This window comes from Haliotis asinina, chromosome 12 (assembly GCF_037392515.1).
Source record: "Haliotis asinina isolate JCU_RB_2024 chromosome 12, JCU_Hal_asi_v2, whole genome shotgun sequence".
Lineage (NCBI taxonomy): Eukaryota > Metazoa > Mollusca > Gastropoda > Lepetellida > Haliotidae > Haliotis > Haliotis asinina.
The window spans coordinates 39,450,751-39,468,354 of NC_090291.1; the positions used below are offsets into that span (position 1 = coordinate 39,450,751).

Sequence of the window (17,604 nt, forward strand, 5' to 3'; positions counted from 1 at the left end):
TTGTCCAGAGAATGACAAGTCGAAGGTTCGATCCCCTGACGGGTTTACTTGTCTAGTTTATGGTGTGACTGCCTTTAGGACAGAAGTTCGGTGGTTCGATTCCCGGCCACGTCGTACCAAAATACGATTATACTGGAACTCATTACGTACACTGAACAAGTTCTGGGGCTTCGAAGTCTTTCACGAAGCAAACTTTACCAAGGTTAACTCCCATTCTTTAACACTGCACTAAGGTCACCTTATTAACTTACGCTCGCCTTCGTGATTTGTGAAAGGTGGCTGTGGTCTGTTAAAGGTGTGTGGTGAAACTGCTACTGCTATTAAGCTGGCATCAATCCGTGCGACGAGTACAAGTGGAATAATCTTGTATTTCTCACCTATGTATTCTCACCTATGTATTTCTTGTGTTGAGAGTGGTTTTAGCCAAGAAAGCACCGAATCAGCACACACACACCTTGTAACGTGTTAGTGTTATTCTTAGAAGTTGAGACGCACAATATTAAGTATATTGTGGATAACAACCTCTTTATGTAATGAGTGCGTTCCATACAGATTGCTGCTTGACAACTGTACTAGAATCAGTATTGAAACGTTGCATTCACGAAATAATGAAGTTGCGATTAATGAAGTTTGGTCAGTATTATACACGCTTTATGACATCCCATGGGTCAAATCTTCTACCTGTTTTGTGAACAGGTATAAATATAGTTTTTGACGCATTCAGCAATAATCGAGTCTAGATCAGACGTTCCAGTGTTCAAAAGCATGAGCATCGATATAAGCAACAGGAATACGATGACATGTGTCAACCAAGTCAGTTACCCTGACATCCCGATCCCGTTAGTCACCTGTTACCACGCGCACCAACAGCTGAAGCAGCTGTAAAATGACTGATATGATGTGGTTCATATGATGTGGTTCAGCGGTAGACCTCCCGCGTTCAAAACAAAATCGGTGAAGAGCTCGAGGTTTAGTTTTACGCCGTACTTAAAATATTTCAATTATTTGGCGACGGTCTGTAAATATTCGAGTCAGGACCAAGGTGACGTTCTTCTTACGATAAGCACAGGTTACTGAAGATCAATTCTAACCCTGATCTTCATGGGTATTCAACACAGAAACCAAAGATGGACATTTGTGCACTTGGTTAACAACCAAATTTCCTCCTAACTTGTGTTTGTTGGTTTCTCAAATTGATGACTGATTGATTGATTAATTACCTGCTGTAACTGACTTTTGACTAAAACACATTTGCACAAATAGAGACGAGGAAAAGATCCAAACACTGAGTGTTGGCATGTGCGTTTAACTTATCACATGACTCAAGGGTGAAATAAGGTTGCTAGGTTGCTTAAGGCATCCCAATATATATATGCTAAAACGTACATTGGTGAGATGCTCATTTTTCTGATATTTGATGTTAATAATACGCAAGAAACACGGATTGCAGTGAAGATAATATCTACCGTTCGATAGCTTTGAGATTTCGCTACTAAAATGATGTATTTGTTTTTAAATTCATAAGTGAGTGAGGCAGTGCGTGGGCGAGCGTACTTAACGCTGCTTTTTAGCAATATTCCAATATCACAGTGGGAATCCACAGGTTTCACGGACTGAACCCATTTGGGATTCGAACCCGGGTCTTCGACGTGACGAGCGAACACTTTAACCACTACGCTACCATACCACCCTACCTTTCGTTATATGATATATCGGCGTGTAGATACTCGTATCCCAGCTGAATGACGACACAGCTGTAAACTAAAGTCATGTTTTCATCTTGCCGTTATGTCAACACAGCTTTTAGACGCGCTGCTATTGTACAGAATCGCATCCTCACTACACAAAGAGTTTGGTATTTGACTGGAATAAAGCGAAATATTGAATCCGATTAAGAATGGAATAAACGACTTATTGTGAAACTGCTGGAATAAAGAGGATGAATATATGAAGTTTAAAAATATACCGTTTTGTGAACTTTGATGTGAAGGACCTGCCTTCTTGGTCCAATGGAAATCCTAACTTATTTATCCCTTCGCGGTTGTGTCGAAACTCAGTGAAGTCACTTCTGCCTCTTTTCATTATCATGTTGATCACTGGATTGTCTGGTCCATAGTACCGTCATATAAAACACTATATCAATCAAACAAAATACGAGACGACAACGCCAGTAATGTGCCTGCATTTTAAATGTTTGTTCGTTCAGAAACCATGTAGCACTGAGCTTTGATCCAGTTATATCACACACTTTACCAAATCACCGAACACTGGTGGTGCGTTTCCTGCAACAAACACTGGCACGGGTTCCCCTCTCGACATGCATTAAGATATATAGAAAAGTTAAGGAGTTTTACAGTGACAAGTTATATATGTTGTCATAAAAACGTGCACAACAAAAATATACAGAATACTGGCGATTTGGCACACGACATGAAGGGATGTTTATCCGGAAATAAACCCTAACGGGTACCCCTCCACAACCGAGTCGGGACCCTAACGGGTACCCCTCCACAACCGAGTCGGGACCCTAACGGGTACCCTTCCACAACCGAGTCGGGACCCTAACGGGTACCCCTCCACAACCGAGTCGGGACCCTAACGGGTACCCCTCCTTAACGGGTTTCCCCCCTCCACAACCGAGTCGGGGAAAGGGATAAATTCCCCAGTTATTCCTCCACTAAAGTCTTTCTGGAAAGAAAATACCTATAAAAATCACATGCAAGACAAACATCATATATTATATATATAAATATTTATTCATGAACATGTTCAAGTGAATACTTGTAACGATGCCTCGATCCCGAGGTATATGAAGATGATGAGGTAATTGAACGATGGGGAGTAAAACATATCCACATTTTGGCACTGCTTGGCTCACTCGCCTAGCTTAATATGAATAGCATTATTCTTATGTACATGGACAGAAGCTAAATATTAGCAACACACATGTGCCTATCAGTGCACAAGACGATAATCGAGGTATATAATGACAAACTAAAAGTTTCGGTGAACAGAAAATTGAAAATGAAGACATTCATTAAAAACATTTAAAAAATCCAAAAGATTTTAGTATACGCCTACAAATTCTAACCGAAAAAACATGAAAATAGTTTCAACAAATACATTTTGAAAGGAATCGTGGATTATAAAGTTTGATATTAGCAGTATTTGGAAACTTATCCGTTGGATAAAACAAATAACACACTTTTTAAAAGCTGATATAAATTTGCCCATGGTGAAATTGGCAAAAAATATGAAGAGAATGTAAACAACGAGTATTGTGTATTTGTCAACAAGAAGTAGCACTTGGGTACCTGTCAACACTTAGTGTTGACAACATCATGCGTTGGACCCATGTCAAAAGCAAAACCATTGTTCAGCATGTCATGTTGATAAAATATCAACAAATGAAAAGTTGAAAGTTGCACCCTGTCACTAGCCATGTTAATATGTAAATGCGATTTTAGCGATTACGTGCCATGATATACACTGCGATGCACTGAGATTCCCATGTACTGTAAATGTAAATACAGTTCTTCAAGCACATCTGTCATGTTTGCAACACAGCAACAGTTACATGAATATTCATTTACACCTTTGACCTTTCAGCGGTCAGTCATTCCTCATTAATTTAACATTCTTATCACGAACCATTCATTAGCATATATCCAGTCTACATCTTTCAGTCCTTTGCGGACATCTACCTCTGTCATTTATACACATCATTCGTCACAATTCGTCCTTGACCTTTCTCGGTTTCACTTATACAAATCGCTCGTTACACTTTCGTCAGTTTCCGTAACCTTTCGGCAATGTCCGAATGATACGAGTGGTTACGACGGTTCACACACTTGGTTCAGCCACGATCACACAACCTCAGAGACAATGATCACAGTTTTGGCCCGTCGCTGCTCTTTCTTGAGCAGGTGCTCGGACAGCATGTAACACGCCATGCCAATGATGCAGACGCAGCCCATTATGTAGATCTTGCTGGCCATACAGAAACTTTGAGCGTAGGCGAAGGTGAGGGTTGACCCCAGACCCTGCATGATTCGTAGACCCGTGAAGGCGTTCTCGAATTCGTCAGGAAACAACACACCCATCAGACCTAAAATGAAACGAAATGTAAGATTGTAGATGTTGCTTTCTGTACTATAGAAAGGTGTTTAGATTACAATTCAAAACATTCATAACCCTCACTGAACCAGATGTCCCCAAATTACCCAGCGGCTTACAGACTGCGTAAGGACCAGTTATTTCAATGTGAAATTCTAAGAGCCCAATTCCGCTTTGACGATAAGCATAGGAAACTGGGAGTCTGTTCGGCCGTGAATCCAGACTGCAGAAGGTGGTTGATAACAACTGTTATACAATATTTTAACTTACTCTGGCTCTGTGCCAACCAGATGCCATCTGCGAAGCCCCAAAAGCCAAACAGGACAAAAAGCATGACGAGGGAGTCTGGTGTCGGCGACCACAGTGACATGAAGGTCAGAAGAGCGAGGTTAAAGACCACAGCTGAAAAGCGAAGATTTATAATTGAATGACGCGGTTCAAAGATGAAGCCAACCCCTCACACATCCCTTATTCCAATGTAGACATGGGGAAAGAGGCGGGAGATTTTCGCAGGCAAAAAACCCACTGTCAGACTACGCTAATCTTACTAGTGGTATGCAACCACGGAACCTATGTGCAATGGAGTTATCCCGCTTTTCTTTCGGGCATCGGCAAAAGCCTACCAAAGACGAACTTGAAGAGCATGGTCGACTTAAGTGATATTCTGTTGCCGTGACAACAGTTATGAAGCAAATGTAAGTGTCTGAGTTTGGGCGTTCTAAATGTCTTGAAAATATACTTCCACGAGACTTCCGTTTTCGATAAGGTGCACATATTTTTGTTTTTGGTTTTCTTTGGTTTCCTAAATATAAGTGTTGTGTATGGATAGCACTGAGTGAAAAAAATTCGATTTACGAATGAGTCCGCGAGTGAAAAATCATATTTACAACAGAAAACATGAAAATTATGTTAAATTTTGATAGAAACCAATCACAAAATGTTGTGCATGTCATTACAAGACAAACTCAAATATTCCTTCTCTGAATTCTCTCCATTTGCATTTATTAGAATCGCATCAGTTATGAGTTTGATCCTAATATTTACAAAACAAAGATATTCAAACGTTTGCAATGTTGTTTTGAACGTACTCTTCTTCACAAAACACTGAAGAGAGAGAGTTCGACATTGCTGTATCAGCTTCGCTTACCTTTATCACATGAGAGTGTCATGTGATACCATAAACACAGTTTTGGTTTAAGACAAGTTTAGTATTGGGGGTGGAGTGAACCTTTTGATACGAGTTATTACGTTTTCATAAAAAGGGAAGTCAAAGTGAAGGAATTAATATGTAAAGCAAAACTGGGACAAAACTGTCCGAAATTGGTTTAAAATATTTGAAGAGAGATACCAAGACTGTGTTTCTTTTCTCTGAAATATGCATTTATTTGGTGCAAAAGACTCGATTTTAATAATATATTAAATTCCCAGAGCCATCATTTACATAAATTCGACAATATGAATCGAGAGTGGTATCAAAATTCCCAAATTATTTACAAATTATTATCTTTGGCACCAAATATTCATGAGATGTACATTGCCATTGATTTTTCAAAATTTGGAAGCGTTGTTACCAGGAAACAATTATAAATGTCTCTGAAAATCTCTCGCTATTGCATTATGCATCTCATGAGGATGGCAAAATACACATTCTTGCAGACTGAAAATCCTAAAGCGATAGGGGTTAGATGGCCAAAATGCAGTTAGGTTGGGGTGAAATGAGTTTTTAAATGAGTTTTGCTACTTCATTAATACATTATTTAAATACTTACCTCACATGGCCACGGGTGACATCGATTATGTCACTGTACATTAACTGTGCCTTTGTTTACAAATAAACGATATATGCATGTCTAACTTCAGTACTAGTTACATCCAAGTTGATTGATATTGTCAGAATTCGTTGTTTTATCAACAACACAACTTCAGGTTTCCAGTTTGCAAGAATCATCAAGTATGTGAACATACATATTGTTCTCATGGCCTTGCCTATATCTATAGTCAATTTCAGGAAGTTGTAGACTATATATTAATACTTATAATTTTACTTAATAAATGACTGTTGAATTAATTAATTTTATACAGTTTCAAAAACGAAAAACGGGAACGGTAAATATGGCATTTATTACTTGAACTGGTCTACAAATTACGTTTCAACCACACACTGCTTCAGAGAACATCTACAAGTTGCTGAAATGGACTATAGTATTTTAGGCAGATCGTAAGTGACGGGGAGCGTAGTACACGCAACGCATCGGACCAAGCGGCAGAAGATTCAGTTCCCCAAATAACGACGATTAAATCTGTCAGGTTCACATTAATCAAAGAGGAACGTTGCAAAACTTGTACTTGATATTCCGGAAAATAATACTGACATATTCTTACAAAATATTATCATTTTGGAATTTGATACAATTTCAGTTTAGAACAGGAAAATAATTTTGATGAATCTTCTGTTGCCTAGCAGAGGCGTGAGGGTGGTTCGATGCAGGAAGTACTGTGGAAGGATACGACCATGCGCATGCCGAGACTGATTTCGGGTAGAAAAGCAGAACTTGTTATTCCTCCATTGCTTGAATTTTGATACTCGCCAAAAGGATGCATCTACATTCCCAGAAATTGGGGAATGACAAACCTAGTCAAACTAACACAATGTATTGCCTCTTCGCCCAAATCCACAGAAACATTGGGATGTGCGATCCGGGTGACCTTTCAGAACACACTTCAAAAGCAAGCACGTGAATACCTGGCACCTTACCGTCTCTTCTCCTCGGCATGTCTGCGCATGCCCATTACTTACCAATCACCAACATCGTTACATCGGAACACCATCCCCTCAGAAAGACGTCTATGGTCATTGGTCAGCATTTTCATCGTATGGGTAGCTTTCTATAACGTCATATCAGATCAACAATGCTGGATGGAACTGACTATTTGCCAAGCTGGCTAGTCGAAGTCTTGGGAGACTGCATTCTTACTATGGTGGCTTCTTTGGTCTGCCACTTGTGGTGTAAAACCACAGTTAAAACTCATGGTACTGAAATAGAATCAGGCAAATGGAAGTTCAGAAAAAGGAAATATAGATCGCGAGTCCGCCAGCCCGAGCAAGTGGACTCAATCTGGTGATGTTCGGCCATGTTGGCGGCCATTAAGAATCATCACCGACAAGGTTCAGCAAGGCTGTTATAACTGTGATGCAGAGAGGGAGGAACAGTTACACCAACAATGGGTATATTATCTTATAATTACCGATAGAATAGTGATACAAGTCTTATTGTCTAGATTTGTGGAGATGGTATCATCTTCCCAGATTTGTTTATTTTTATAGTCATCGCGAAAAGGAGATTCACGAGCAAAATGTTCATGGAGGTTAAGAATAAATAACATAGGTTTCAGCTTAAAACAAATCACACGCAATGGAATAAATACAAAAACGACATTTTGGGTAATATAATTTAGAACCTGTCCGTTGTTATTCCAGGTCAAAATCTGGACAGGTTTCAGTGGTTCCCTACAGGATTCCTCCTCTCTAGCAACAACAGACGGGAATAAAAGCTTATAATTAAGATATATTTATTCTACATTTATACTGACAGCCATGATAATGATTCATATAATCCCTACATATATAGGTCTAATTATAGGGATGTAAGTAATAAATAGTATTGGTATATAAAGCGTAAACTATATCATTCTCGTTAAAGTGATTACTTTCAGAAAGGTATAATACAATACGCACTGATTACTGATACGTATTGAGAGTATTTAGGATGACATATATGTGTATAAACATCTACTTTTAACATAACAAAAACTACATATATTTGTTGCCAACGGTAGCATCAGTGGAGGAAACAAACCTATAGCTATCAGCACAACTCTTCCGATGTATTTGCACAGCCATCCACTCAGGTAAGCGCTGACACTTGCAGACACGCCCATGCAGATCATCATATAGCCGACCATGTGTACACCGATAGGACACGTCACGAAGGCCTGGAATAAATAATACAGTTTAACATGGGTCCTTCAGGTCCATTAAGAAAAGCCTTACTCGTTATCCTAGTTCCATAGGGATTTGACAAAGGACTGATCATTATCATAAAACAAAGGACTCATTATGTAAGAATAAATACGGGCCCTGTGACCTATCAGAGCCTCAGATAGATCTGATTGCTCGTTGGGAAAGGCATCAGAAACAAGGGACAGGTATTCTTCATTCACTGACGATTGTATAATTCTGGAGTCTTGGCTATGTGAAACAATGCTTACTGTACCCGGTAATTTGACAGAGATAAAATGTTACCCTTTTTTAATAAAAAATGTGATTTTTGATCAAAATTTTTGTTTCTGCTATTGGTAATAAAACTGTGCAATGATGACTACGAATTGTATTAATTAATGCAGCATTATATCATTACGCACCTTTGTAATCTCAGCAGTAGCGAATCCTTGTTCCATGGCGCCGAAGAGCAGGAGCGGACAGAGCAGAACGAACTTCCGGTTCACGATGAACTTTCCAAGGGAGACCATCTGTGTTTTAACCATGCCGCACGTCATGACAGAGGAGAACAGACGGCTGTTTAGGGGCTCCAGGAGGAAAAGGACGAACAGGAGGGCTAAAAGCATGCAACCAAGGTAGATACCGAACAAAAGGTACTTGGCAAAGTCGCTAACCATAGTTCCAGAGTTGCTGATGGTGTAATGGTGGCAGTAGTTAGACCCGCATATTGACATGTTGGAGGAAGATTCAATATCACCCAACGATGAGGAGTTCACCAAAAGGTTATTGGATATGGAATACATAAAATCTGAGAGATTCTGGTCAGGAATGATTTCGCTTTCGTTTGATGTTGTCACATTGGAAACGTCCACTGGGTTGGCGTACGTGAGAACAAGAGATGCGATGAGGTTGCCGAAGACCATGTAGATTTGGTACAGCAGACAGAAGATGCCAAAGAAACGATTCAGAACACTCTCGTAATCCTGCTTCCTTTTCTCCGAGTAGCCTTTGGCCAGGAATGTGACGTAAGTGCTCATGGCATTCCACATGACGGCAGTGCTTATACCCTGCATGAAAGAAATGGGACCCATCAGCCACATGACTGGATAGAAGTTAGCAGCAATGAACAGGACGTGTGGGAAGAGAGACGCTAGAAGAGACTTGTAGGGATCAAAGTTCTGCACAATGAACGGGCTGAAGATGCTTCCGAGCATAAAACCTAAGCAGCTGACAGCAAGAGACGTGATGCCAACGCCACCTTCATGGTTTATGCTACTCTGTAGGTTTCTGAGGGAACCGCACGCGATGAACACCATAGTGTTACAGATGCTGAGCGCGAGGAGATTGCGTGTGTGGCGCCCGCTGGGAACGATGTTGTGGTCGACGTCGTCGGGATCCTTTTCATCATCTGGAGGTAACTTCGACACGTCTCTGTAACTTCCTGGCAGAAGGAGAGAGCTAGCTACCCTCTCGTCCTGAAGGTACTTAAGAGCCTTTTGACAGGCAAAGCTGAGATTACTAGTACTGGACAGTTCTCGCTGGGACGAGAAGTAGCCGGGATGTTCAATACGGCCTATGATAGGTGCATCAACTTCTTTTGCAAAGCTCCACATACTTTCAGTTCTGTTCAGCAATAACTGGCTACAGGAGACATCAGACGTTACAGAGTTTATGTAATTTTTGTTCTCGAAACAGTCAGGGATATCTATCACAGCTTCGCTTTCTGAGATCGTTGAGACGTTTAACAGTGACCCTCTCTGGTCTGATGTCGACAGTTCATTGGCGGGGGAATCATGTTCAGTGGCGTCTTTCACCTTGTGTTTTGCTGGTATTAGGAATTTTGCACTGTCGGTACTACACAATGAGTCCGTGTAATCACTATTACTGTACGTATCGCTACAGGACGACACAGAGTCTGATCGAAGATCACCAGTGGATTGTAGGTAGTTGTTCCCTGAATTATAATCACAAATTCGGTCTTCAGTGAACACGGAATCTTCGCATCCGTTGTTGTTTCCTGTTAAGCAGGCTATAGACACTATTGGGTAGTCATTGTCCGTGGTGGAGATTGGGACTGTCTCTTGGGTAGTAGTAGTGTACATGGTCAATTGGTCACAAGGAATGCCTGCCACGGGGTAGTTATCCACATCCATGCGTGTTTCGAGCAAAGGTTGACTTACATTTCCAGCATCGGGTGGTGGGTCTTCCAGTAATTTCCCGTTGTCAAGGAGACCGATACCAGGATGTGAAGACTGGGAGTGAACTTCGCAGGGCTGTTCAGCAACCATACTGAAAAATCTGAAACAAAGAAAAAAGTCTTTAGGAATATATTACATAACACTCGATGTTGTAAACTTCATCTGTTTTCTAATCACGGTTACAATTTACCCTACAGACGGGTTTAATATTATATAAAGTTTATGTATTTATAACATATTTTAAATTGGATAGGAAACGTAGAGCATAGCATTATTGTGCCTCGTGTCTACTGTATGACAAAGTGGAAGCTTGAACTCAAGGTGCCTTGGCTTGCAATCTTTGTGGAAGCAAATAAGATCACAAGAGACGTAAGGCCTTTATACTACTGACGTACAATACGGCGCTTGTTATATGAGGGAGTATTGTCGGCTTTACGGTGGGTGGGGTGAGGACCAAAGACACTAAAAATGGGATTCATACATTATACCCATAAGGGGAATCGAACCCGTCTTTTATCACGGTTTAATAACGAGACTATCACAATTGATCTCTTACATGTCCTTTCGTAGGACCAGATCAATATCGCGTTTGATATCTAGAAGGCGCAGCTGGGCCGTTTCTGTAGTGCCGTGGATACAGAGTTAGTCGAGAGAACGGAAAGTCGGTGGTTCGATACCTTTGAAAGTACGCATACAAATATGGTGCTTGTAGTTATCATGTACATGTAGTTTCTGCCCTCTCTTACTTTAATCAGAGAACCCTTCGACAATCAAACTAATTTTCTGTAGGTTCATTATTGTGTTTAACAGGGTGGTCGGAGCTCTTTCACCCGCGCACGCGTCTTGACACAGAATATTCGAGTGTCTTCCACAATCTGCGTACAAAGGTACGTGGATATTCAGTCTTGTGATTCTCGCCCAAACTATTTCCCCAGCTGCCACAAACCACTGACCTCACGATCAGCTGCACCGCGACCTGACCTACATCCGGTTACCCATTATAAATACAAGACACGTGGACAGGAGAAGGTCGTGTTAAAATAACCAGCCAATCAGAACACAGGAAACTGATCCACCGCGCCCTGCACAACATTCGTTTCTTTGTTCGTGGGGACGTCAGCCTCAAACTTAAACTGCATTGTGGTCGTTCAGTTGTGAACGATCCTCTACCCTAAGTTAACATTAACGCATGCTTGAAGTAATAACCGTTTTCATAACAGTAAGGTAAAATACTACGAGAAAAGTTCCAACGTATGTCGTCGTTATTGTGTTAGCCCATATGTCTGATGGTGACAGGATGACTAGCATTTTGTATATAAGATCAGAAAATATTCTCAAAACAAAAGAAACAAAAAAATCCGTACCACAAACAAGAAAAAAACTCCGCAAACACAACACCCAGCCCCACCCCCTCTCCCGATCCCCTAAACACCTCCCGCTGCAGTTTTTATATAACTTGAGCTACTTTCTTTTAGTTGTGCATTAATAGTTTATATCCTGTTCAAAATAGTGAGTTAATGGTCCAACATTTACACTGTCTTGGAATATCTGATGCAACACATGCCACTGTGAAACAAGGAAACAAATGTCTCATATGCGTTTAGGCGGAGGCAGTGACTCATAGTTATATTTATCTAGCATGAGTTCATGGATTTTCACAGGCATTGTACTGTATCAAGGAGAAGAAATCGAAAAGAGCAAAGTCGAATAGACCAGTATCAGTCTCCCAGCCCGAGAACCACATGATCTTTTCTTTTGACTACCCCAACGCTAACGCCTTAAATGAAGAAAGGGTAGATTCTCTTTTGTTCTAAATCCCTTTCTTACTGAGGCTCAGTTTGAACCAACTTAACTGCTACCATTAAAGGTATATATATTTAGACAATTAACGTTAGTCTATCGGAACCTGATGTGTAATTCTATCCTTCGAAGAAACAAGTCAATAAGCGGACAGTACACTAAAAGAGCCTAGTCTTTTGTTTATCATTTTTTTTTAGAAATTATTATTGAAACTTTTATTATTTATTTGTATACGTGTGCAAGTCTACCTGATGTGGTATATATGATGTATACATCTGTGTTTGATACAGCGACATTAGGTCCTCTGGTGTCATGGTGACAGCTGTTGATTAACAGCTACCGAAATCAATATCTATCTCGTCCTCCACACATGGCCATATCAGAGCAGGTATTGTCGCAGCGCTTAACATGTCTGTGTAATGAACAACATCGCCAGATTATTGTATCGATCTATGCTGTGTCTATGTGATCGAGGTCCCCCATGAAATACGTACTGCGTTAACGTGGGCCGCAAAATCAGATTTTCAATATACCTCTGTGTATGGATACTGGTGTACAGATGTCCGACATAATAGCAAACTAACAATCGCCGACTTGGCGACACACACACACCAAACAAACAAAAAACCAAAAGACACCCCCCCCAAAAAAAACAACAACAACAAACAAACAAACAAACAAAACAAAACAAAAAACAAACCCCAAACAAACAAAAAAACAAACCCCCAAAATACAAAAAAAAATAAATAAAATAAAACAACCCCCCCCAAAAAAAACAAAAAAAACAAAACAAACCCAACTACACAAAACAAAAGCACAAAACACTCACGTACAAAAATAGTCCTCATCTTAGTCGGCTTCGCAGATTCAGTCCTGCCCATGCACTGAACCACTTGCATGATCAGTCTCTATCTTAATTATCAACTGGCACGTGTTACCGGACAGTACTTGTTGTTTCTCTGCCTTGCGTACGGCATTACGGGGCTGCGCAATATCACCTCAGTGACTAAAGCTGATAATACCTACATGCTTCCAGACTTTTCGTGTGGGCATGTTTACATAAACAACCTTCACCGACGTTGCTAAATAAGTGTCGTAATCTTAAACACATGTCGAACATAATTTCACCTTTCTTAGTATGATTTCATACTTCACAAAAATCCCAAACATTTATAGTCAGGTCTTTTAACAACCATATACATCCAGAGTTATAAATGATTTGATTAATAGACGGAAGCAAGTCGTGCCTAGCTACAAGTGTGTAAGTGACAACTAGCAAAATGTGTGATTACCAGAAAGTGACTTCGATGATGTATCGTTGGTGCCAGGAGAGATCTGTTACGTACGTGGGTCTTAGCACAGGATTACTGTAAATCCCTGTGCAGGATTCCACAGTACTGTGCAAGTCAACGAAGGACTTTCAATAAGCGGTCAAAGCCTGAACACCATCAGCGACCGAGGTTGAATTACTCTGGAACCAGACTTCAAACAGTGGATGTATGGCGGAATGATCGCAATGCGACTGCTCAAGCCACGGTACGGGGGTAAAGGTTACTGATGCGAGCCCTAAGTAGACCCTGAAGACGGTTTAAGGAGTCAATGAATATTGCACTTTTACAGTACCAGCAATTTTGTAGCTTATGACAAACCCAGCGACTAACTTGATGCTTTATCGTCACACGGGAACACTCTTGTATTCCTGCAGGTCGATACAAACATTAAATGCAAGGTATCGCGAGATAGTGTGTATAATACATGGCCACAACACACTTTCGATTTGAACAGAACAATCACCAAGGAAACAAGCTCACCTGGGACTGTATCGATCATGATGCATTTATAGTTTCAAGGCAGGCGTGTATTGGAATGAAGAATATAGTCATATCAGCACTTTCGCACTTATAAAATACCGGTCTTTGTTGAGAATCATTCTCAGTAACGATGATATCCGCCCCTCCCACCCCCCAACCCCAACACACACACATGCACACACACAAACCAAAAAAATGGCAGGTCAAAACGAGCGGCCATGACACCAGCGGTTTACTGAACTTCGATCGCCCTTGAACAACTAGGCGCCCGGCTTGAAGGTCATCGAGCTTCTAGAATACTGAGGGCATTACAATATGTCACAGGATACGTATTGATCCCATGTTGTTTTAGCTGACGTAATTGGATTGTGCCCATTTGGTTGCCATTTTTTAAGACGAAGGTTTTATTTGATTTCCCATAAGCAAAATTTCCTTATTACTATCCGTATCATCTGCGCCATAATCACGCTGTTGGGCGTTGTTCTTGGGTGGGAAGAGGAGGACCGATTCCGAAATATAAATGATCAGTAACTGAAAGAACAACAAATCCTGTTTATGTCATGTCTTGATAGCTACAGTAATGCATGAATAATGAGATTGCCTTTTATGAAATAATATAAACGTGTTGAACATGATCTGTAAGGTGAGATCTCATCCATCAGTGTCATGTTTTATAGAGAAAACTAATCACAACCAAAACATGTTGTCTTGGCCATAACCTCACAGTGACGCATCGATTGTGAAATGAGGCTGGGTATAAAACGTCATCTTGAAAATACATGTATCTTGGATTTGTCTCTTTGAAACGTTTCTTTCTAAATGGTCATTTTCTAACAAAATTTAATGATTTCATAACCACGTTTCTTCCGTTACAACAAAATCAAGGGACGAGCACCTGCCATTTTATCACCCTAGAGTTATTTCTAACTGTTTGCTTAAACTACACTTGCCTCTTTCGTAATAAGGTCTGCAGGCATACTGCAGTTTCTATTTAAATGATCACTGCGGAATTCACCTGATGGCTTCACCCAACATCAAGAATATTTACACAGAAAGTTTTTGAGGTCTAAGATGTGCTTTCATTGTCCGTGGTGAACAAGTCCTTGCGTATGCGTTTAAGTCCTGTGGAATTTATTTCGGCAGATATTCAAGACGTTTTTCATTCACACACAGTATTAAGCAACGACCTTTAACCTCGTCATACTAGATTAACGCTTATAGTCTCTGATTATATGTAATTTTGATTGTTACAAATAAAACCATTTAAATTGAAAAGAAGAAATCTAGACTTGCATCATTCAGGGCTTTAGCGCTGCTGGGACGGCTAAACTGCAGGGAAAACAATAGGGTTGTGAGACAGACCATGTACAACCATGATATCATAACTCCTGATATTCATAACACAAACACATTTCGCGCTTCAAGCAGCAAACAAGCCTTGTAGTCGAAGAGGAATGTAAAAATCTATATGGTCACATTGAGGCACTAATACAGATCAGTTTGGTGACCAGCCGGCCAGAAGGGCATAAGCCTAAGACAAGGTCCGATTTATGTAATGTTTCGGTCGGCAGTGTTACAGTTCAGAGATTAAACAGAAACAGTTTCTGTTTGGGCAATAACCGACTGCCGTTCTGGCTGGAATACAGGTAACTACCATATCGACCTGTTGGCTGTTGACCTGCCTAGACTGTCAGGGCACTGGGTGATCAGAATGGTTCCCTTATGCGTTTGCCAGAGTTCCGTCCTGAGCGTTATCGACATTGTTGTATTCTCATGACATGAGGCGTGGCCGGTGTGTATTAGCCTGTCTCACAGAGTCCCTGTGACTGCATTATCTTCCTCTACTGCTCAGTCCACCCTTCAATGCTAAAAACCTACATGAAGCAAGTCTAGATTTTTTCAGGTTCATTGTCCATTGAGTGAGGCTCCATTTCAACTAAAATGGGTTTATTTGTTACAATTTTTGTTACGAGTGATTTTATTGAAAGACTAAGCGTTAGTCTTTATGTATATGAAAAAACAACAACAACAACAAAACAGTTCCATTGTGGTCTTGCAAGACCAGAGAAAAGGCGCCATGTTGCTGATGCAAATCCCTCGCGAGTGGCAGCCCGACCAAACACAAAGCATATTAAATCTATAGATACATGCGCAAAACGTTTTTTGGGTTTCGGATTCGGTTTCGGAGCAATCACCATGTATGAAAGTAGACTTATCACTGTATGAACGGGTTGGGCAAAGATCTCCCGAATTGTGTAAATTTGTCGATAAACGTAAAATCACCCTCTGCTCATAAGGGCTTACTATGCTGGTTGATGCCCGCGTGAAACTTCTTGTCGGTCATATCGGTTGAAAAACAATCACCAGTGAAACAGATCCCCTCTCTATCACCAGGTTGAACATGTTTCCGGGGAGGAAGACTTTCACATCACGGATTTTTCATTGCAGCGATTCAAAATGGCGGCTTCCAGCCATGCTTTCATCATCCTTGAGCTGATCTTTGACCATGGTACTTATTCACCTAACCAGCATTTAATATTTCTGCAACTGTTTATTTTAACGCGCATGACAGAAACACACGGTTTGATTTAGATCGAGCTGATGGTTGCAATCGTTAAAAGGCAAACTGCGTCTCAAACCTTTGTCAGCAATGCGACACCTGTGAAATATATTTCGACATTTAACATTTATATCATAACCTGCTGGTTTGTTTAAATAATGTTATACAACCTACAAAGAGGCCTAACTGCGTCAGGTTTCAATCACATAACTGGTTCAATGGACGTACGTAGGCGATCAATGTATGATATAGTCAGTTATCTCATGGCTGTTTCCATTGTTTAGTTTGCGAAATGAGTTTAATATTGACACTGTGACTTGCACATGTGGTGGCTGTAATGACACACGTAAAAAGATGTACAGAGAAGGGATTCTATTTAACTATATACTGTCGACCCACAAAGACATTTCCAGTTATCACACTGTCACTATGATAACACCTTCGGTAAAACTGCGACGCAAAACGAGAACATAGCCTTGCACCTGTTCATTTTCATTTTTTTCATGACTGAACATATATTAATACATATCCTTATCCAATCCCAACAAATAAATCTTTCGTTCGTTTTTCCTTGTCAGCCTGACAACATACATAAAGAGCTCGTCACAACCAACGATTTAATAAACCATGTATTTTTATTATAATTAGAGCAATTAACAAACATATTTTACACAATAAAAGGCGGAGGATCTGGTTCAGTCCAGTTCTTGCCGGTCGAGGAGCGGTGAGCAATCGATCGTCTGCTACATCGAACGCAGACGATGCCGGCGCAGTAGAAATGCGAGACGCGAAGTATGGCGTATAATTAAACATGAAAAAGAAGATAACTGGAATATATCACTCATATCTTGTATATGAGTTTGTACTAAACTTACCTTGTTGGGGAGTGAAAGAACGAAGTAGCTTTGGATTGTTGACTATGCCTCACAGTCTGCCGCAGCGTCTGTGGTAACGCAGAAAGGCGATTCTATCCTTCCTTTTATACAAGGCTCCGGTGGCCGATCGCATCAAAGTGGAGGAAAAGTCAGAATACATAGAAACAGATGACGTGACACATGCAAAACATCTCTTCGGGGAACTCTAGGATGTATTTCTTCCAGTATGTGCAGATCTTTAATC

The 17,604-nt window shown here is 40.6% G+C and overlaps 1 protein-coding gene across 2 annotated transcripts; it reads right to left on the bottom strand.

The window, feature by feature from the left end:
• Positions 1 to 2,737: 2,737 nt before the first annotated feature.
• LOC137257649 (protein unc-93 homolog A-like) lies at positions 2,738 to 17,604 on the bottom strand. 2 transcript variants are annotated; one of them, XR_010954600.1, is made up of 6 exons: positions 17,361 to 17,443; positions 8,539 to 10,414; positions 7,974 to 8,109; positions 6,914 to 7,150; positions 4,387 to 4,518; positions 2,738 to 4,108 (listed from the first exon to the last, which is right to left on the bottom strand). XR_010954600.1 is itself a non-coding variant. In XM_067794990.1 (5 exons), the coding sequence occupies exons 2-5, from the start codon at positions 10,402 to 10,404 to the stop codon at positions 3,867 to 3,869; spliced, it is 2,376 nt and encodes a 791-aa protein (XP_067651091.1). In that variant the 5' UTR covers positions 10,405 to 10,414; positions 17,361 to 17,604; the 3' UTR covers positions 2,738 to 3,866. The 2 variants fall into 2 exon arrangements, 1 of the variants encoding a protein (XP_067651091.1); XM_067794990.1 differs by lacking the exon at positions 6,914 to 7,150 and having other exon boundaries at positions 17,361 to 17,604.